At 34.0% G+C, this 24,440-nt stretch overlaps 1 protein-coding gene across 1 annotated transcript; it reads left to right on the forward strand.

The window, feature by feature from the left end:
• The first annotated feature begins 1,591 nt into the window (after positions 1-1,591).
• On the forward strand, positions 1,592-24,078 carry LOC113401092 (RNA-binding protein 24-B-like). The gene is made up of 5 exons (XM_026640825.2): positions 1,592-1,978; positions 8,578-8,704; positions 20,071-20,143; positions 22,906-23,141; positions 23,517-24,078. Exons 1-5 carry the CDS (start codon positions 1,757-1,759, stop codon positions 23,645-23,647), a joined length of 789 nt encoding a protein of 262 aa, XP_026496610.1. The 5' UTR covers positions 1,592-1,756; the 3' UTR covers positions 23,648-24,078.
• The last annotated feature ends 362 nt before the right edge of the window (positions 24,079-24,440 follow it).

The raw sequence follows: 24,440 nt of genomic DNA on the forward strand, positions 1-24,440 counted from the left end.
GTGACGCGAAATTTCAGATTAGATCAATAAAAAAAACTTTTTCTATATCATACCATCTGCTTACCCCAATACTAGGGCGGCTATGGCAGCTGGCGGCGCACGCGCAGAGTTGACAATAGCCGCGATCAATGAACCCTCGACCCCCACCCTTAGAGCTTTACCTAGCACAAACTTTCAACGAAAGAGGTCCATTGAATTCTCTTAAAGACGATCACACAATAACAGATAGCAGAACAGCTGATCCTTTGAAAGGTCTTTGAGAAAAAAATAATACTTTTTTGTCATTTGCATAGGTTGTACACATAAGAAACTGATGTATAGTATATTTATTTTTCAGCTGTGCTTATAAAAAAAGATTTATTTCACATTAAATTGAGTTCATATTATGAAGAAAAAGCAAGTCAATAAGCTCTTTTAGTTAAGTAACAAATAAAAGGCACACTTACACGCAATCATTTATGAGAACAAAAACATGAAATTCGCGCTTGTCACGTCAATAGTTTAAATTTAGAGCAGGTAAAACTGCGAAACTACTCAACTATTTAATAATATTTCTCTTTATAACTTTCTCGCATGGCGTTGCATCTTCTCGTACAAATTTGATGTATATGGGCTAAGTACTTATTTGAATTAGATCTTACAAAAAATATATATTAGTTAGTATAAATTGATTAAAGTACTAAGTAATTAGTGAGGCTGATATTCTATCACCTCTGAAAAACGACTTTAATAATATAACGAAATAATGAAATTATTGCTAAGGGTAAATTCTCTTTACCAATTATTTTATTAGTACCTTAATTAGTACAACTTTAATTATTATTTGCAAATAGGGATCATGAATATCGTTAATTCAGGCAAATCTCGTCATGTATTTACTACATTTACATACATTGGGATTTGGGATAGAAACTGTTTAATAGATGTTGATGAAAAATATATATACACACTTATGTGCAAATCGTTGAAACATATAATGTGTGTTCTATTATAATTGCACATTATTGCGTATTAGTAAATCAAATATTTATTACATTAAACTGAAAGTTGAGGTAAGTCTAAAATGATAGTTATTTAGGATTGATTCGAATCAAGATTTGTTAAAGATAAAACAACGTACACCTACCAAATGATAAGGATTCCCACCTTATGAATCCTACTGATAAATTCGTACGTATTTTCTGAGACTTTAGATTCAAATTACGATAATTTAGCTATGTTAGCTGATGTTCCTATCTGTCTTCTAATGTACAAATCTTATAAAAAATACTATACTAGATGATAAGAGAGCATACCTACGTAAAGATGCCGGATGTTTAGCTTGGCGGTCTTATATATAAATTTATTTATTAAATCAAATTTTCATAGACAATGTAAGTTAAGAAAAGAAGTTCATGCTACAATTGTGCAGTAATGGCAGTAAGTGATAACGATATATATTATTATGGAAGTTGCGGAGGGTAGAAGGCACAGGCACGAGGCAGTAGGACAACGCATGTGGCCCGCCGGGCCGGCGTACGGTGCCTCCGCATCTGGTAGTCGGCGCGGGGAGCGCGGCGGGGGTTAAAATTAGTACCGGAGCGCCACGTGCGTCGTGAACGAGCATCAGTCCGCGTTCAACCACCACACACGACACTCACATCTATCGACTCTCGTGTTTACAAATAACCTACGCTCGTGCGTATACGTCCGCTGCAGCGGAGTGACAGTGTTCGCGGGTGCAACGGTGACCGGCGCAACGGAGGCGGTGCAAGGCATGTTGATGGCGGGCGCTCTGCCGGCCGAGTCCGAGGGGCTTCTGGCTTTAGGCGCGCTCCCAGGGCAGAAGGACACGACGTGGACTAAGCTCTTTGTCGGTGGTCTGCCATATCATACCACGGATAAGAGCTTAAGAGAACATTTTGCAGTTTACGGAGACATAGAAGAGGCCGTCGTTATCACAGACAGACAGACCAGTAAAAGCAGAGGTTATGGATTTGTAAGTAGACGATAATTTTCTTTACTTATTTATATTTATAATTAAGGGACGAATTAACGCAATATTTTTAATCATATAATATAACTTTATTTTTATATAAAAACACAGACATTTTATTCAGCTGAAATGACACGTAAACTTATGTGCTCGTGCGCACTAATATCGCTTCGGCTCTGAAACCGCGTATCGCATGCATGTTTGCGTTATCGTACTCGCTACCTGTATTATACTTAACTACTGAATACACACATACAAGTGGAACATATCGCGAAATTACATCAAACAAAACACGGAAGTTATGCCCTCGCTTTACAGGTGTACCTACTTCCATCATTACATCCACTTAAGTAGATGTACCTAGTGTACGAACGTATTGTTTAATTTTCCGAGATTCAAAATATATTATTTGAAACAAATTGTTCAAATAGATTTCGTTAATTGATTTTGTACTATTATACTAAACACAATAGGCACATTCGGATGCTTGAGTAACGACGCAGATGCGAGTTAAATTGATTACGTAGGAAATAAAGTTCAATACGTTGATAAACCGTAACAGCACCTTGGCGTCAATCAACGTGTGAATAATGCATTAGTAGCGCCACAAACTTTGATTGCCGTTTGGCTATTTCATGTACTGGCTTTGATCGCATTCGCTAGATACAACAAGTTCGATTTTCAAAATGTCCGCCTCAAAAATCTTTTAGCGTAATAAAGTTTGAGGCTTCGTGCGGTGCGAGTGGGGCTCGTGGGAAATGAATCACAACCCCATTTTCAATTCAACTAGGGTAGAGACCCTGACGGAGGGAACATGTCTCGTTGCACCCTCGCTGTGACATCTAAATAGCTGTAATAATCGCAATGCGTCGATAGCAACACTTTATAAAAAACGGTCTAGACGTATTGAATTATAAATGAAATAGGCGAAACTTAAAAAAAGATCAACGATTCTTTTTAGTATAGAAAATTTCCTTCCTTTGGCTGTATTATTTGATTTACAAACTAGACTAGATAGATGATACTTACGGGAATACAGTTTAGTTTTAAATTTTACATTTGAATATCGACCTTACAGTTAAGGTAATACGAACTAAGACAAAGATCAGATCAGAAACAATTGCATAGTTGCTCTGTGGGCACAAAACCCGCCATGTCGGGACGTGCTGAAGTACATTTGGAAGACAAAAGAACGTCATCTGATACCGTGCGGGCGAAGAGGAACGGGTCTTGTGTACTGCAAAAAAATAACCTTAGAGAGGTGATGTAGCTCCGGTCATCAAATAAACTGTAAAGTTTTTAAACTTTTTCAAGGGTGTCTATATCCTATATATTGTCTATGGCGAAAACTTCTACTAGAAAATTAAATGTCAGCCAATGACAAATAATAGGTGGAATAATATCTCACTTGCGTACATTTCGTTTATATACATTACGTTTGTAGTTGTGAATGTATGAAATTAATTTATAAAATCTAATATTAATCAGTACCTTTATCGGTATTTCATTGTATTCGAAAAGTGTTGATGAATATTAAGCAATTAATAAAGAACGCGTGTAGATTCAAGTACGGTAGGTCTATTTGAATAAATATCGTAATTTGAACTTTATATACAATGAAATAAGAGTTTGGAATTCGTGATCCCTATTTGGTCTTCTGTACAGTCTACGCAGTGGAAAATGCTGGGCGTCGCAGAACGAGACACGCCTCTCGCTACGGATACTACGACGTAGTATCATTTGTACCTATTGTTTTTTTCATTGAATATAATATTATCTTAAATGTTAATTTTATTTCATCACTTTAATAAATTTTACATTGCATTCGATTTGTTATAATCATTCATTTCTTTAGAGTCAGTATAGTTTATACTTCGAACATATATAAAAAAAAATGTATTAATTAAATTAAAATTAATTTTAGTAAAAGACAATTTTGATATTTAAATATTCTTACCTTTATAATTAAAAAAGGTTTAATAAAAATCACATTTAGGAAGGGGATGAGTATGGGTTTTATCGTTTTACGGAATGTGAATATTCGGTAAGTTTTTTTTTATTGTGTTATATTGGTATATAGGTATGTATGTATTTATATGTATGGATTTTAGTACATTCTCGTATTTTGTGAGTTTAATTGAATTAAAAATTTAAGATAACTGATATTATTTATTTCTCTAAATTTACACTTTTTAACTTGTTATTGCGTCATAAAGTTCGAGGTAAAGCATTGTCTAGTCTTTATTTTAAACAAATATTACGATATTTATCTAGATATCTATACGAATCTTATAAAGAGGTATAATTTGTTTGTTTATATGTAGGAGGTCATCTTCGGATCCAATGATGCAATTCTAAAAATGTTTTCATCGGTAGAAAACTACATTATTCCTGACTGTTAAAGGGTATTTTATTTGTTTCATATTCTTTTATTTATTAATAAATTGCACCGTGCGAAGCTGGTGCGGCTCGCTAGTTATATATAAAATAAAATATAGTAAGCCTACGGTTCATAATAATCAACTGAATTGTTTTTCAAGGGCATAAATGTAATCACATATTAAATAACTTATAAAATGCTACCATGAACTTCAAAAGTTCAAAATACATGTTTTATGCACGAACGAATTACGTTGTTACCTGTAATTTATATGAATAATAATGACTGATTGGGGAAACATTTCTGATATGAATTATAATTATTAAAAAAGACGGTTATCAGTAAAAAAGCATGAGGACTCAAATGATTGACAAATGCAACTAGACTACAACCTTCTCAAAATCATAAATTGCTTAATTATGGTCAGCCTATATCACTAGAGCTAGTGGCTATATATTTGTTTATTGTAAGGTAATAAACCAGACTTATTATTCCGGCAAATTAATATATACGACGTATATGATCTAAATGTATTCTAAGAATATACATGGCGTGAAAATGTTAATTTCAATTCCAAAATTTAATATATTTTCTTTAATTGGTTGAAATATTTGATAATCGGTTTTTTTATTATATAGGTAGGCGGATGGGCAAATGGCCCATCTGATGGTAAGTGGTCACCATCGTCCATAAACATTAGCGCACCAACCTTGGGAGCTAAGATGTTATGTCCCTTGTGCCTGTTGCACTGACTCACTCACCCTTTTAACCGGATCATTACAATACAAAATGTTGCTGCTTGGCGGTAGAATATATGCTGAGTGGGTGGTACCTACCCAGACGGCCTTACACAAATCCTACCACCAAGTAAGTGTTTAAATACAGATTAGTGAATATTTGTTCAGAAAAACAAACCAATCTCACTTGCTAGAGGAAGTTGTATGTGAAGGACATTTTGCTTAAATATCTACTTAAATGTGATTTTAAATGAGTTAATAGATTTGTAACAGAATGAACAATACCATCTCGAACGCGTCTAACAAACGTGTCTAATATCCATACAAAACAATTTTAAGTTACGGAAGAAATATGCAATGCCTTTTAATATTTAATAATAAAATGCAAGAAATTTTAATGTTCGTTCTAAACGCAAACAAGTCGTTTTTTTTGTTTAGTTTTATAATACTTATTTATATAATTAAATGACATTAAAAGCAGACTGAAAATATCTTTTTACAAATTTTTAATTACTGATTTTCGAATTTCTGTTCAATTATGAATTTAGCATTTTCATGTTTCAAGCAACAAATATAATACGCAGAGGAGAGAATTCTTAAACGTTGAAGCCTGTAAAATGTTATCATTGAATACTTAACTTTTTATTAGCGTTAATTTATATTTATTTCAAGTATGTGTGGGTCGAAACTTGTAATTGAATTTGTAACCAGTTCCACCCTAAATGAGCACGTCATACGTTTGATGTCTTTGCCAATACAGTTTAGTACGGAAAATTTATCTAGTATGGCAATGAATGTATTTTTATATAAAATACTCATTTCAATTTAATTATATAGTATTATAATTTTAGATATAAGTAACGCTTGAAACGTTACCATGTGTACAACCGTTATCATTTCAGCGACAGTTAAATTATGCAAATAGTTATTTGTCAGGAAACTAGAGTAGTTCTGTGTCACTAATTGCATTTTTGTAGTCGGCCATTGGGGCACTTTCTCTTTTAAAATGCTTTATTTTTAAATATGACGTATAATATATCGAAGGCATAATATGATCGTATAATACGAGTATGAAGGAAAATACGAATAAAGTCTAAACTAGTTGCACTCGTCAAACTAACTATCATCGATATTTCTGTAAAATGTTTTGAGTTTTGATATGCGATGTTTAAACAGATTAAATATTATAGTATAATTTTTGCTTTTCAACAGTCGAATAAAAATGTAGTAAATTCCCGATAAAATGGTGATTATTGCATACAAATTCATCATGATGCAGCTTTATCATAAATTTCAAATACGTAATTCAACTGTTTTTATATGTATTGGAGATAACTTTACCTACTGCAATATATGAATACTACAAATAGTAACACCCCGACTTAGAATAAAATAAAACAAAAATGATTTTAATGTGCCATGTTTGCAAGCAACATAAGCTCTTTAGTTTCTCTGTAAATAAATAAATTTTAATGGAACAACAATTAATATTTAAGTGAGTGTTACGCGAGTTTTAGTGCTATAGCTTTATTAAGCTATCCTTCCTTCATTTTATACCAACTACTAACGTTTACTACGTATTGACTTGTGCAATCTTCCCTAAAACGAAAAAAAATAATAATATAAATCACCAGACAGAAAAAAAATTATGGAATTAATGATAAATATTACTGATAATATAAATTAATACTTAGATACTATTCGTGGCACAGATAAAAAACAAGCGAAGACAATTGAATCGGTAACGATTTTTCATATTTATAAAAGTCATTATTGCATCGATATAAAAGACAAATAAATAAATACCATTATGTAAATAGCGTATGTATCAAATAATGAGTTTTGAATAATTTTTCATTTACCATAAAAACAAATAAAAAAGAAGGATTAATTTTGTTTTCTTAAATTTTTGGTAACTATGAAGAACTTATATCAACAATAGCTGCAATAGACTGCTCGTAAAATTACCTATATTTATACTTCTTTATAAACTAGAATGTATGCTGTAAGATAAATATCATGTAAAAGCAAAAAAAAAAATCAGAAGTGGTGTTAGAATTATTGCATGTAATTATTATATTTCATACGCAATACGGTTTACTGATTCTAATCTTGAATAAGTTTAAAGAATAAATATATAATGTGCAAAGAAAATTAAAGAGGTCGTTTCACGGAACCAATAAAACAAACATGGTGTATAGTACTGTCGATAAGGTTTCTTATCGGCGCCTTACCTAACTTGAATTTGAACGCTCAACGACACATTTTGTTTACAACTTTCAATTATTTGCTTAGGTACAATAAAAATATTATTCCTTATAAAACAACGATTTTTACGATGAAATCAAATTATTGATATAGCGCATCGTACCGGTGCCGATTAAAATAACAACTGCAATTATAACTCTTGTTTTCCTTTGAATATTATAGGTTTTGTTATTTATGTAAAATAAAATATATCGATAATTAATTGTATTCTGTTCACATAGACGTTTAGACGAAAAACTAAATAAATAGATCGTAGACATTTAATCATTTCAATTAAACATTACAAACACAAGAAACATACTTGACAAATTACAATCGTTGTCCGAAAGCACGTGAGGGTAAATAATAAACAATGTTATTAAAAATATGAAGGTTGTGTTTGTGTCTAAAAATATGTAAGTGGTTTAAAAATATATATTTGGTAGGTAACCTATTTAAATTTACAAATACCAGACCTTCGATATCTGAAGGTCATCAAATGTTTCCTTCGCTTCTGTTGATTTGATGAAGCGGCTTCCACGTTACATATTCCGACTAGAAAGTCTTGAGCTGTAATGGAAAATGTCAAATGGCTGTATTTGTTTGTCTGTTGAAGTATTCAGCGGGCCAAGTTTAACTGGTCGATGTTAGAAGTGAGGTGGCGACCTGTGGGGCTCGCATGCATTACAATTGGTAATTCGACGATTTCATTGTATAAATTTCTATCAAATACCTACCTGCCTGGTTTGAAAAATGCAAAGTGTAAAAGATTTTTTAATTTAATAGCACTTTTTGTATAAAATTATCTGATATTGTCATTACTCAATATAATAAACTTTAACAAAGTGTAAAATTGACATGCATTTTTCAATAATACTTAATTTTTTTCTGCGCGATGTTCATTATTCTCTCAGATTACATCTAGTTCTTTAAGATATATCGATTATAGAATTATTTATAAGTATATACCTTTTTAAATCCAACTTTAGCTTAATCCCTGTACTAAAACGAAAAGTGTGTGAAAATTTTTGCTCAATCGACTGAGAGAAATTGGCTTGAAATTAATTTGTTTTACCTTTACCTTTTACTCACAGGTACAGATTAAATAAAATCATGTAAAATAAACTACCTTACTTATATACATATTACCAGTTGGTAATATAATTAAGTGTGGTAATGTTGGTAGGGTTTCATTTATTTATAGTATACAGAATGTTTAATATGAAATTATTTTTCAGGTTATAATGGGTGACCGAGCGGCGGCGGAGCGAGCATGCAAGGATCCCAACCCTATCATAGACGGAAGGAAAGCAAACGTCAACCTAGCAATATTAGGAGCCAAACCCAGAGGAAACTTAGCGCCAGGTAAATATTACTAAAATTATATTAATATTATTAGCCTTTATTTGCTCCGTAGAGTTAGTGCTAGACCCAGATCAAAAATGGGGTGGTAACTTGTATCTACTTCGGGAACTGGTACTTTCAATAAAATTGAATTTACAAGGCATACTAATGATGTCGTTTATATGGTTCAGTTACTTCAAATACATGTTTAATAATAAAAAGAATGTCTTCCTGACCGTGTTTCGGCCACGACAACGAAATTCATACACGAGCCATCTGCGCAAGATTTATTTATTAATACTTTATAGCACTCCAATTAATAGAAACTTAAACGAAAATAGGTACACAATGCATTACGGAATGTACAAAGTTATATTAGGTGCAACAGGCGGTATTAGGTAGCCAAATAGCAAACAAGTTTGTATGGAACACCGGACACATATTTGAGATAGATTCACTTATTCTCAAAGTTCAACAGGACGGCACTAACAGAGCATTTTTAAATATATAAAATAGGGTTGCGAGTATTTAAGGATAGACTACTAACAGAGCATTTTTAATTCTATACGGATACGAGTATTCACGGATAAGGACGGAGTTGAATCCGCATGCCATAATGGTTTTTTTTTTTAAACGTAACTAAGCACTCAGTAAGTATAGCATTTGACAGATTGTATATTATATAATAGGTTCCTATTGACACTTCATATATGATACATCCATGAAAACATGTTCACGGTTAAGAAGGGTTGACTGAGATAAAAGAAATCACGGGACCGTTGATGGGATCTTATCACGGCTCAGCTGTTGTAAAACATTTGTAAAGGGCTCTCTTTTTTGCTTAACGTTCACACGAAGCGTTTTTTTTAAATTCAGTTTACTTAACAGAACCAGCGCGTCGTCTCACGATAAAAAACGCGATCGCTTCGTGTGTGACAACGCTCTGTGGGGGTCATTGATATACATATACATATGATGAGTACTTAGTCGACTTAATAAGATCAGATATTTAATTAATCATCAATATTTCCATATTTGACTAATCTTCAGTAATAAACGTTTTTTTTTGTATCACATTATTGAAAAAACTGTTAAACCAAAATACATAAAACCAAATAATGCAGTGCGTTTCGGAGAAGCTTTTTATTCACAATATATGGCACATGAAAAACACTATTTTCATTTAACATTGGCAGACAATTGAAATCCTTTGGCAGTAAAGTTGCGCTGTCATGGTCAAATGATTAGACGACCGAAGTCGGTATTCAAAATTTGAGTGAGCCTCAACCTTCCTATGAAATCTGCCAATTTGGCAAATATCCAGACATTCGGTGGTACTAGTATCATGACCAACTGTTATATTGCAAAATAATTAAATATAATTAGCGAGAAACGAGCAAAGGAAATAACGTTGCTAGAATAGTTAGAAAAATCTTCCACGAGATTGAAACACGTAGTAAACAACAAAATTGTTACTTAAGGGTTAAATATTCTTTATTCAAGAAAAATTTTACAATTTCTTTTTTGAATTGACATGTTATAAGATTGAATTCAAAACCATCACCCAAATATTTAAATATTATAAATGATTTAAATTCAATCGAACCTTGGTTACATCGAGCTTGATTTTTATAAATTATGAAAGTAGATAATTTAATATAGCGTAATCAATTTTTATCAGTATTAGATAATAATTTAGTTATCTTTGAGTACAATACGTATCATATAGTTAATAAATAGTAAACGAAAGCAAATATATGAATTAAATATTCAATCATTAATTGGTAACTTTCTATTTAGATTATGCAAAAAAAAAAACATTTCTAGGAATCTAGAGTTTTTAATGCATTTCGTTTTGTTAACTAAATATAAAACAAAAAAATAACACTAAGATTAAAAACAAATAAAAAAGGTCCGCTTGAGATTACGAAATTTATAAATACATTCATACCATTAGTGTGTTTATTGTAATGGTGAGTAAATTCAGAATGGTATACGTGTAACTGACAGTTCGGTGGTAACTTCAAGTGTTACACCGGTGACGTGTTCACACCATGATTAGCGGAACAATCCGCCCCTCCGGAAGTCCCTAAACGTTTAGAACCGGAAGCTTGTAGGAGGCTCGTTAATTGATTGGACCCTGCACGCAACCCTTGTAATGTTACAATTGTGGTGAAATGTTGGTAAGACTTCAATTTATGAACCAACTGTTGGTTTCATGCAGATTTCAATACTAAATCAAATCGCGGTACCTAAATAGCTTGTCAATTTTTTCGTGTTTTAAGTAAGCGTTATTGTAGTAGTAATATATATACTACTAATGACACATAGAGTCAAAAATGCGTGGCAAATTTACAAATTGTTTTAGTTATTCAAAAAACGAAATCCATTTTCTTTTTGTTTGATATAAATATCAAAAAAAAAAAAATTATTTATCCTCGTTCGTAAACACTGGAAGGCCTGGTATTTATTATCGCTAGTAATATTTATAATCATATCTAGATAATATAGTGAATAAAATTATCAACCGTTCAATCTTATCTCTGTACTTCATCTAAGGCTGGGCTGTAACGATTAATCAAACATACAATTACATGGATATGTATGTATATATCAAACACGAAGGCACGCTTCTCCACGTTAATTTAATATTTTTTAACAACATAATATTACCAAATATAATCTAATTAGTATTTTTTGCTGTCTTTACTATAGTCTTGACACACACACTTGGACTTAAACTTCTATGTTACCGGCAACCATACGTATATTGATTGCCGGTATGCTTTACAAGTTTAAATTTAGATTAGAAGTAATAAAGGCTAAGGGAACTGTTAATAGTCTCCGGAAATCAATAGGGACTATTATCTCAAATAGAAAGACTAAATTCATAAACTATATATTTATTTATTTATTTATTTATTTATTTATTGGAAAAGTTACACCATCAACATATCACTAAGCACTTAAAATTAATATCTGTTGGGTAACATACAAAATGATACGTCTTTAAAGGTGTAAACAACATTGACATTATTAGAACATTCATTATTAGATTTAAGTATTTGCATGCATTATGATTATATTGAAACAACTCAATTCTATTTATAAAAGCAGCCATAAACAATTATGTTGAATACAAATCTGAAGTAAATCTTGTTACTTATAGTAAAAATAGGACTGAATCGTTTGTTGTTTTTTTTTTTTAAAGATAACCTTTACGTAAATGTGACAAGTGAATTGTTAACATAACCTCAACCAGTTACATGCACAGTAAGCTTATTGAATGCCGTTTGTGTTGTACCTACATCGATAAGAACTATACGATTATTATCTACTACCTAATTATAAATATACAGAAAATTACAGTGAGCGAGTCATGATAATGTTTCTTATCAACATATTGATAGTTCCGATAGTTCTTGGCTTTTTTTTTCCTTATCAATTTGTGTTTAAAATAGGTCACGACTACTATTTGGTTAAATATGGAATATCTCACTTATTCGCTAACTCTAGTCTCATTCATTCATTCACTCATTTGTTTAAGAGTAGTCGATGGATAAAATTAATTCCATTTGGTAAAATTAAGGCCATATTTTTTTGAAAATAATAGACTTATACTTACGAAATATACGAAATATATATATAAAATAATTAAAGTTTAGTTCTTCTTTTAGGGTTTCTCTCATAACAAATGTTTTCGTGTCCTCTAAACTTACAGATGGTAGTTAAGAATCATGAGAACTCAAATGTGAACAAGGCTTATTACTTAAACCATTTTAAACCGGTTCGACCAGCTGATCCCAAAGATTAGAGAAGTGTGAAAATGTGCTGAATGGATTTGCGTCATTACAGCTATGTTTTGCGGAGTTCCACGCATTGTTCGCGTTTTGTGGCCGCATGCGTTAGTGCGGGGCTTGGGAAGGGAGGGAGGGGAAGCGTGGCACAATGGGTGCGGGCGCGCATGACGGCCACCTGGCCGTGGCGTACCGGTCCCACCATATGCCGTCCCCTGTAATGCACCGTGCTGTACCCCTGCGCGTAACGTACGTTAGGGTATGGACAGAGGACGTTGGGATACTCTATGTCCGTTACTCGTCGATTTTATTTAACAAAGTCATCTAGCATCTCAGACATCGAATGTACACTGTTTAAGGGTAGAAATAAATCACTTTGAAGCTATTAATGAATTTAGAACAGATAATACAGTTTTCTTATTAATTATTTTCAACACTGATATGGGTTGTCTTTTTTTCCTTTAGCAGAGTAGTAGATTTTTATGAAAGACTAATTTTTTTCTTCTACGGCATTCTATCATTTAATATGAATTTGTAAGAAGTTTCGTTGGTAAATGTGGTCAGTACTTTTCTCAAGAAAAGTTTTCACAACTATGGCAGTTTACAAATACAAAGCAGAGATTGCTGACGAAAGAGTGTGATTGTTGATTAAACTTCTAAATATGAAACAATCAAAATCTCTGTTTAGTCTGTCTTGTGAGATTTTAGGTTTACGACGAATAATGGACAATGTGTTTATGCTAACAATATGTAATGTTTCCAATATGAATATGCATTTCAAAATCAATGTTTCTGGTTTTGGTTCCCAGACTTCTGAATGCGTCATTTTGTTTTCACCCTAGGGTCATCCTTCGAGACCTAACGAGGTCGAATGCCTTGTTAAACATCACAAAAGGGTATTTTGGGTGAAATATCCGTTAACTATCCGGTTTCTATAAATGCAAGTAACTGGTTGTAACCGTATTCGTAACGTTCCAAAGACGTATCCGGCTTTGACAAATGTTCCTGCGTGTGATTTATACCTGAAGACTTTTTTGTCTGATTTGTAATTTAAAACATGACAAGGAATGTACATTAAGTAAACATACAAAGCTCTTTTCAACTATAATTAATGGGACATATTAATATTTATATATGTAGGACCAACACTGAAACCATTTATATTCTTATAGAATAAAAAACTAAATTTTGAACGTTTCTTTAAGGGAATACAATGAAGAAATTACATAATTTAATTTTTTCGTATAATTTTTCATTGGAAGCTATAATCTGACATTGTTAAAGACGTAAACTTGTGTTTGTCTTCATCGCTGGCGCATCTGCGTTAGCGCCAAAATAAATAAGCATTAATCCATAATAGCCTCAGGATGTAAGTTCGTTTACCACTAGGTAATTGCTATAATCAGTTTATAACTTAACGTTATGTTCTGTTTTTATCCATAAAATGTAAATCCAGATCAAATCATAGCATAGATCCACACGAGCCTAAACATCCACTATTTCATTTTCTTGAGATACGTTTTTGAAAAATTTTTTTTTTTTTAAATATCTTTATTTTTATGGCATAGGGTAGGTGAATGGTAGGGACATCTGATAGTAAGTGGTCACGACTGCCCATAGTCATTGGCGCTGTAAGATGTTTATACCATTCACTGTCGCCAATGCGCCACCAACCTTGGGAACTGTGACGTTATCCTTTGTGTGGTTAAACTGACTCACTCACCATTCAAACCAGAATACAACAATACTAAGTATTACTACATAGCGGTAGAATATATGAACAGTAGGTGGTATCTACCCAGACGCGTTCATACAAAACCAAATAAATATTATAAATATAGGTAAAAACTGTAAAAATGGTTTATATTACAAGTTTACATACTGCTGTCATAAATTCCATTGTCTTTTTTCATATTTGATTAGGTGCCTTTAGTTTACGGCGCTGTATATCTATATTTACATTATAAAGAGTTCGTATAAGTTGAACGCTATGTCAACAACTACCAGTTCGATTCGAAAATTTATTTTTGGGATAGTTAGCTCTTATATTCAGAAAGGCTATACTACTTCAGATTGTGAGACTACGGAGCGAAGCAGTAACCAAATAGTTCCGGTATGTAGCTAGTGAGATGTGTAAGCTATACAGCTTTGTACTTAGTTTGCATGTAATAATCCAAAAGGCTAGGCAAAGGCAAGAAATATTCATGTATAATCCAAATTTAATACGGCCGATATCGCGAGGCACAGCTAGCAAGCTAATGAAAATAATTTCACGACAGCGCAGCATTTATATTGTTTATACGATTTTACTGCTCTGCTACCTACTAAATATTGTAACCTAGTTTCTAAATACGTTGTATCCACAACCATGGGTTTCAGCCGAGACTGACGTCGAATATAAAAACATTGTTAATGTTTTATTATGTGGAAGTGTTGATGAGGGCCGAACGAGGCACTTGTCCAAACAGGCGGACGACACGTTGAATTATTAAGTTAAGCGCGCACCGAAAAATCGATTAACACTTTTCTAAGAAATCATCGAAAATTTTAATACGAAATCGTGCATCTTATGCGTGTAAAATGGTACAGTTTAGACGTTGTTAATTTTGAAAATATTTACTGCATTGGGTGTGGTATGCGTAAAGTGTAATCTAATTTTTAATAGTGAAGTATGCAAGTCATCATTGATTAATGAAGAGTTCAGTTTGTTAGATGTTTTGCGGAGGGGTTAACCCTGTGTTTGGCATCGCGGATCGCGTGCGCCGCTCGCCCTTCGTTGGTGCATTACTTATGCATGTGCCCCGCGTCTCCCGCTTCTCCCCCGTCTTCCGAGTAACTGTCAGGCTACTATTTTTATTTCGGTTTTAGGATGTAAGCGTTGAATGCACCGATGAGTCCGCACGCGCCGTTCGCCACACGATCGATACTGAATACGAACAAATGAGTGTATGTGCCTAATTTTTACGGTACAATGAACTTCGAATTTTACGTTCTTTATATTATCTGGCTTGACAATGAATCATCGCTAGGGAGTATATTTAGAATTCAAAGCAAAAATGTTAACATCACGATTTGAAAAGCGGATCGATAGCTCTGCTCGTCGGTATAATTGTATGAAGCGAAGCCATAATGGTTAGCTTGGCTTAGCGACCACGCGACCACGTGATCGTATCTGACTTTACTGTAATCATGACTTATTTTATTGTATAGAACGGAAACGTGCAATTACTGCAATTACGGCGGACACCATATTGTCACAGCTTGAATGTGATTTTAGGCTGTAAAGAATTTAATGGGGGTATTATAAAATATCTCATAATAATATGTGAACCGTACCACATATCAGATTATGTAACATATATTAAAGCTAGGAACAAAACCAGACTAAAAAATAGAATTATACCTGGCTTTGTGTGAACCCGCCTGTGTACAATCCACTCATCAGATATTCTATTGTTGCGTTCTAGTTTTGATGGTGAGTAAGCCAGTTCCTAAGGTTGGTGGAATATCAGCACCACTCACTAGCAGGTTGTCCGTCGGCCAAAATACAAAAATAAACCCGTAACTAAAAGCACTTTAATTTATGTTGTAACTTCTGTCCGCCATACTGTTTTACTTTAGGATCTTAAAAAATTTGAAAAGTTTCTGGAAAATTTGCATTTGTTAAAATAAAGTCGTTTATTTAAGCTATAATTATAATTACTCGATTATTTAAAACATTTAATTTAAAAAAAATGTTTATTAAACAATTCAAAGATTACTATCTCTCAAGTAAAGTTTAAGACAAGAAAATAATACATAACTCAATTTAATTCATTAAGGAAATAAATAGTACAGGGCATAGGCAAGCGAAAAAGTATGAAAAATATTTCCACATTAATCGTTGAGATAATTATAGTTGTCGATTAAATATAAGACATATAGACTGTAAGACAGTGTGAACTAATTACACCGGGGTTTTTGAACGTGTTCCAAGTACATAATAGTATCTTCCTTGTGATGCGGACGTATGGCATGCGTCCCATTATACTGAATTAACGACAGACAAGGTGTTCAGACTGATTAAAGTGCAAATACCTAATTTGGATTATTTTATTTTTGACACCGACTTAGTTACGGTATGTAAAACATTATAAAACTCAGGTTTTTTAAATTTATTAATTACGTTCTTCATTGTTTCTTAATCTATACGCTATTCAGAAAAGGTTATTTATATATTTTGATATGTAATTGCAATGTAAACTAAATAACTAATTTCAGGTATTTTTTTTCAAATATAATATTGAATGAATATATTTTAGTTTAGATAGTTAACGTTGAGGGTGTTAAATCAACTAAGCTTTTGACGGAAAGGGAAGTCCATGGTGCACCTATTGTTCTAGCGTTGTTAGCAGTTCGAGTACGGCAGTTCCGCCCTTCGCACCATGAAATGCGATCCCTAGAGGTGACATCCGCACGAAGCCCTATAATCTACCTACATCGCAGATTACCTTTCTACCAGGAACATTGATTATGAATCGTTTAAGTCTCACAATTAAGCCGGCACTTGATGTTCGGGTAAAAGAATATCGTTTATTTAAGAACGAATAACGAAATAGAATTTGGAAGACTTTTATTTGATACGTATAATATTTTATGTGTCTTCACAAGTAACAATTAATGCATATTATATTAAATTCTTCAGTGCTTCAGAAGTTCTACTCGAAACACGTAGCTTTCTTCGTGTCTTAATTATTATTTATGTACAACAGCTGGCGAGCAGAGGTTGGTTGTGCGAGGCAGTCCGTCCGGCGAACGACGCGGTTATTTATAAAACAAGAGTTGCGTCTCGTTTTGTCTTCGGCTGGCTCTTTATTTTGTCTAAATATACGCAGTTTTGGGAACGTCCCCGCCGCCTTTACCGCGACACCAGCGTTGGCGACGCGCCAAAACCACATATTTTCTCAACAGCTTTTCTTTTGTCTCAGCCTACAAAGCAAGGCTTCTCATTCTAAGCTAAGTTATAGTTGGAAAGATTGCAGCAGCAGTCGTCGTGAAGCCTAAATTAATTTTTCAAAAGTCAAAAACGATATTTCGTATAAACATGACTAATCGCATTCACTCATATGTCATGAGCTTAGACGGTGACTAACTTGGCTAAGGCCGTGCACGTGTTTTCCAAAAATAATTGTCTCAAGAATTGACGTTAAGACGTTAAGGGGATGTAATAAGTGGTTTCATGCGAATATTAGATCTTTTAAAAATATAAGCTATAAACTACGAGATTCAAGACCGGTCAGATCAAAAGATTGCGCACCGAACATGCTAACTGTCACATTTGTGAATAGATTTAGTTTGGACACGCTGAACTGGGCCACGACTGGTCTACGTCTATTTTTGTGCCGGTAAACTTGCACGACACATTGATGCTACATTGTATTAACATCGCTTCGTATACTAGCTTTTTAGGTACATACGGCAACGAATGTTTCACTGCTATTATTTGTTTCGCTTCTCTACTATGTTTCCGCCAAATTCGTAATCGTAAGCGGTATTTAAGGATTACGCCCAGATCAGATATATTTCTATAGTCAATTATGCCTGTATTTTATTGTTATCACCGTCCGATAGTATATTCATAAATTGTCTATAAATAGACACAGTAGAAACAAATTATTAAAATAATATAAGGAACCAATACTCCTCCACTAGTGCCGCTTGAGTCTAAAATCGTATTTCCGTAGAATCCTTACAAGCGTCGTTAAGCTTCGGTGTCGGCTTTGCAGTTCGTCGACCCGTGTTTCGAACTCCTGAAACCAAGCAAAAACATTAAAACAAAGCGTATTTACTTTAACAGGACGTGTGCGGCCCGTTTTTCAGGAGAGATCGTGACTAATATACGTGGAAATCTGCGTCATATGGCCACGACTCGAGCGCGTTATTTGTTATATTGATGTAAAGTTAAAACTATTGTAGTGTCCATAATCGATTACGGGTGAAGTCTAACTGGGTCACATGCGGTCAACAAAAAGCATCGCATTTAGGCCGTGTCACAAAGCTAAAGAGTAAAAAAAAAAAGAATCAGATAAGCTTTATGGTGGACAGTGGTTCGACCTCGGCCGTCAAATGGCATCGCATCGATCGTATTGCGGCGGCATATCACGCGCTCATGGAACACGTCAACTCTTTCATTTTTAAGGGTAACTAGTCGCGTCCATATTTGTGTCCTATCGTCGTTCTGTTCATGTAAATGAAGTTAACTTTTCATTTTAATATAATGATATTGAAAAGGTGACTGAATCCCTGAATGTAAACTGTAAGATAAAAAAAAAACTCGATTTTATTGCTAATGTTAACGTCGAACAAATAAATAGAACTGATTAAATTTATAAAAAGATTTATTAATCACTAAATAATTTAAATCATATTGAAAAATCTGCTTACTCATAATACTTATTTTTTTATTTATTTATATATTAATGAGCATTAACAAGTCGATATGGTATTTTATTTATAATTTTTTGTACAATGTATATTTTACGGAATATAATTTGTTATAATAAAATCATAACAATGATTCAGGGGATTTTGTGGCGAAAATTGGTAACGCGATGATCAAAAACAACAGCAATCAGTGTTCCTTAATATGATTAGTGTGCAATTCTTAAAAGTCCGCAATATCTTAGATACATAAAATCTTATATTATTGTTTAGACGGCAAAAAATTAGTACTTTAGGTTTAAAAAATAATAAATAGTAAATTATATACATATATTTTAATAATAAGTACCAATACATACTTTTTAATATGTTCCAATAATAAAACATTGTAAAAAAAATAATGTAACCAACAGAGTAAAAAATATTTTATATATAATTATTTTTTTTTTATATATAATTCAAAAATCATCAATTTATTAGTAAGTTTGCTATTTCAATAAGCGAAGGTCAAACATTATCAGAACAGCCGAACCGAGACTTCATCCGGGGCCATTCCGGACGCGACTCGTTGTAATAGCAGGGGAAATTTCACCATAACAAACGAACCGGACATAAGTCACGCTTCTATGATCATTAGACATTCATCATCGATTTGTTATTAAATATCATATACTGTGTTTAAAATTGTACACTTCCCATCAATTGTATTACATGAACGTCTACTTGCGTCTGATATGTACTTCAGTTGATGCTTTGAGAGTTGAGATGTGTCGTCAGACGATTGCGATAAGCATCTTGATGGTAACGTTTTATAAGCCATTTATAGCGAGTGCCGTCTTGTCAAGAGTCATGTCCCTGGATGCCGGAGCCCAGGCGGACGGCTAGCGACCGAAATAGATCCCGCCTCGCGCGGCTTAACAATGCAATAAAAGAAATTAACATTTCTGACGTCGCCTGCGCTAAGTTGACTCTTGTGTCATTTGGATGTGGTCCAATCTGGATGTGATATATTTTAGTTTCAAGTCTTCTCTAGCCACTTCCGTTAAGTGGGAATGAAAATAGAATGTTTCGATGCTCGATGAAAGACGATATTTTTCCGACGAAATAGTTTTAAGTTCCTCGGTTGCTTCGTTAAGGAAGTAAAATTTATTAATGATACCTTTTTTGCAGGATTTGGATTGGCAGCAGCCGCAGCGGCGGGTGTACGAGCCGGCTATCCTACAGTTTTGCCAGCGCATTATGGGTAAGTTTAGATTGCCCCTGTCTCCTTTAACGCATCTGTATTGCATCAATGTTCTATGGTTCAACACTTCGATATTTGCCAGCACAAGCGGCGCCGCATGCCGCTTCAAATACATCTCACGAGACAAAAATCAGACTTAACCACGTTTACTTGAGCAGGGTCTAGGGATAGGTCAAACATTAAATTGTCCCAAAGTTAGTCGCCACGGAGAAGATACGTACGAAGTTCATATAGCTCACTTAAAAACTACAATTTGGGCGTAATTTTATTTGTTACAATTCTGAAGATATGTCGAAAGTACCCAAATAGGTAAGTAAAGTATGAGTGGTAGTATTGAAATGTCAGTCCTATAAGCTGAGCTGACTTTTGTCTCGGTAGATGAGGCGAGCGGCGTCTCCGGACTGCTAGCGGCGTTGCGGCCGGCGGACCACACCTAGACTAAATAATCAAACATTTTCACATAGGTATCTATGGCAAGCGTGAGCGTGAGAGTGGATTTTTCGTTTTGGGTGTGAATTAGTCAATTGGGTTTTAAATGTTTACGTTTTGAAGCTATACCGTTGCATGGGCGGCGCCGGCGGTCCAAGTCGCGCGGGCGCCGCCCACCGCCGTCACTATTCGCATCGTTCTCGACACTCAATGTTTTCTTTAATTTTATGTTTTATGCCGTGTTCGTGTAAGATTTTGTTGATTTGAATTGAGTTTTGTTGGTGGTGGATTTCGTTTAATACACTTACTAAGAACTAAGTAACCGAATTTCCCTTGTAGCCTGTGGCGCGCGGCTTACAATATTTGTATAAATTGAAATAACCACGCTTTACACAATATTATTTTACTAAAAATACGATTATGCTACAAAGAACAGACAATTATATATTTAATTGTATTTTTCAACAACTATAAACGAGAATTATGAAGTAAGAAAACATATTTTTCGCGAGAAGATTAGACATTATTGCCTAAAAACTAGGCGAGTCACGAGTTGTGGGGTCCATTCACGTTCCGACGATCGTTGATGTTATTACGAACATTTTAACAACATCGTAATTATTTAATTTGTCGAAAGATATTCAGCCAAAGGAGTAATCCTTTGGCGGTTCGTCGTAATGTTAATGGTTCTCTAAAAGGGATGTTCTGTTATACTTGTCGGTGGACTAAAGTATTAGACAGAGATTTCGCAATACAATATTAATAACAATGCGTTTTCTCAGCCCTTCTCCGCCGCCGTGTCATACATTCGATTATTCCAAATTCTTAAAATTGTTTTCATAGATAGCTATGTTGTTTCTAGATAATGCTGTCACGGTGACCAAAGCCATCACAAACGATAAATTCTATTGATCACATATATAACTCTAATGTAAAAACAATTAATGAAGGCATCATTACATTCCAAACTACATATTTTGAACATCAATTTTATAAAAAGCGAAGATAACAATATTGTCCTTGGCTTCGGCTTGGCTCGTCCGATATTGGATTAATTTGTCTATTCCTCGTGGTACGACTAATAGTCGATAGGTGCATGTAAGTAATTACTTTCTTTTAAAAGTTAAATGTAGGTTTCTAACAGTTAAGATAATTAGAAATGAATAAATTTTAGTTTCTGATTGTAACTGTAGATGTGAAGCTTGTGTGACGTTTCGCCAGTTTTATATTTGATATTGCTCTTTACGCGTGTTTTTCTTTGTAATTATAATAAGTTTTTCTTTTTTTTTTCTTTAGTTATCATCGAATTAAATGTCAACAATAATAGTAGCGTCTGACTCATTATTTATATATATAGATTAAATAATATGATACTGAGTAGGTATTGCACTTACAAATAAGATTAGAATACCACAGGTGGGCGGTTTAGGCGGGCGGAGCCTAGAGTCGGGCGTGCATGACGCATGCGCGTACCTCTTCAGTCCTCGTACCAAGCTAATCAACCCCGCTATAAATTTCGATCATCCATCAATCCGTCTCTATTGACGTGTATAATGTTGGAAAAAGACAAACGGTCTATAAATGTGAACTAAGTAGCGTAGTCTCTGCCAAGAACCCTTTGTAAACGCTGATGCAGCGTACGCCAAGCGCTCTTGAACAGACTTGACCGCCCGCCGTTCTTGTGTAGTGGAAAATAAGCGGATTCGGCGTTTTCTTTACACTTTTTGATTTATTCGTTTTTGTCTACAAATAGTATAGGTACTTAGGTTTTTCAAACAGAGATTATAGAAATAAAATTATAAAAAATGTATATTTAAAGATGGCATACCTAATGATATAAATGGCAGAGTAAACGAAATCAAAATCTCAAAGCATCTTCTCGAGCGATATATGAAGATAAGTAAAACAGCCACGACATAAGGTTATTTTCGTCGCCACTGAGTTGATATCGCTAGCACATTTTTAACAGTTTTTTTTAACTTTCCGGCCAATGACGCACGGCGGCGGCTCGACCGCGACAACTTTAATAATATATCGCATACTTACATAATACATAACCGTTTATCGATGTCTACTAACATAACAAGACTAGATGCTCGTACCTGTCAAGGCTGCAAATGGGGCTAGGTACTTATAGCGTGTGATGATAATTTTGGAACGTGTTCATTTTGCAAATTGATGGCTTTTCACGAGGCGATCATTTCTGTGAAGCGACGTGAGAGGTCATCGCGGGGTCAGGTTGAAGATGTTCGAGAGGATCGATAGCTCTCGACTTCGGAAGCCTGTTCATACATTTGTGATGATTTTGAGTAATGGATGACGATAATTGACAGGTTATCTCCGGGGTACGTGTACGGTGCTCCTAGTTATGTGGGGACAGTCGGTGGAGTGGGGTCGGGCGTGGGCTCTGGAGCTGGAGGGCTGGTCCAGTTGCCGCAACTACAACATGCCGCCGCAGTAGCCGCGGCCAATCATCTTTATGAATACCAAGCAGCTGCTGCTCAAGGGGCAGCTGCCTACCAACAGCAATATGCAGCGGCAGGATTTGATCCTTATGCAACCGCAGCAGGTTCGTGCTTTCATTCATATTTTATTGCAATTAAATACTGAAATTGTATTTGTTTACGCATACATTTTCTATTTGAAACAAATTACTTTACAAGCACTTTTGACGATTGAATCACTTCACACGATTCAATTTAATGTAAAGCTAACATCTTTTCTCTATCTATCACAAATAACAAGTAATAAACTCTTTTAACTAGAATACTAACTCAACGCTATTTTTATCATCTTTATATTCATTTATAGAATAACGTCCTGGATAGAATTGTATGAACGCGTTTTTTTTTTAAATTAAAATTCCACTTCAACTTCATAATATATTTACTAGACTTTATCTTTTTATTAGACAATACAAAATGGTAAAAATTGCTTTTAGCAGCAGCTGCCGCAGCAGCTAGTGGAGCTGGGTACATGTCACCTTATTACGCTCTGCCTGGTGGCGGAGTGCAAACACAACTTCTTCCTCCACTCCCGTACCCACCACAACTCCAAGAGGCACGTATGCAGTAAAGCGTAAGCTAACCAGTGGCATGAAAAGATACAAGTTACGATAAAAAGCCACTACCAAAAACGCGGTACCAACTATGTGATGAGGTAGTAAGTATTGTTTAGTGAAATCTTGTCGTCAGCTGGCGAAAACATGGTTTCGTTACCGCAATAAACCAAATATCCATTACAACCAATATCATGTTACTATTACAATTTGTATCAACCAAATATATTAATAAATGACCAAAGCTATAAGCTTTTACACTAGTATTAAGACATTATGAGGGTACTTATAGATATGTCAGTACAGAGGTGAAGGAGTTAGGAAATTACTAAATTAAAAAAAAATATATAGTTACGGTTCGTAAAATTACGTTAGATAAAATTAATGCTATAGCAAATAAAGAAACTATTGGGATTTGACTGATCATTTCGGATGAAACACGACTTATGCAATCAGCAAAAATATATCATACATACGTCAGTAATGATTCCGGTACGTATTTTAAGGAACTAAATTACATGCAATGAGAACACTGTTAAATTAGTTTTTTATTTGACAAACTATAAAATATAAGTGTACTAGATGGTATATATATAGTCATAGTATATAGTCACCAGCACCAAAATGTAAAAATAGTTTAAACCTCAGATGTTTAAAACATTCAACAAGTGGATTGGAGTTAATAAGCTAGTTAGAAGTATGCCATCATTTAATCTTAGAATGACAAAATGTTTGTTTAACAAAGGGAAAATTATCCATACGAAATTATTGAAGATTTATTGAAGCAACACTTTATTATATGTACTAGAA

The sequence above is a fragment of the Vanessa tameamea genome, chromosome 2, assembly GCF_037043105.1.
Source record: "Vanessa tameamea isolate UH-Manoa-2023 chromosome 2, ilVanTame1 primary haplotype, whole genome shotgun sequence".
NCBI lineage: Eukaryota > Metazoa > Arthropoda > Insecta > Lepidoptera > Nymphalidae > Vanessa > Vanessa tameamea.

Bases quoted from the DNA above. Each gene is read 5' to 3' on its own strand.
- LOC113401092 (XM_026640825.2), top strand. From the start codon at position 1,757: ATGTTGATGGCGGGCGCTCTGCCGGCCGAGTCCGAGGGGCTTCTGGCT. The intron at 1,979-8,577 runs GTAAGTAGACGA...ATTATTTTTCAG, and splicing joins AAAGCAGAGGTTATGGATTT to GTTATAATGGGTGACCGAGC. The intron at 23,142-23,516 runs GTTCGTGCTTTC...TGCTTTTAGCAG, and splicing joins TCCTTATGCAACCGCAGCAG to CAGCTGCCGCAGCAGCTAGT.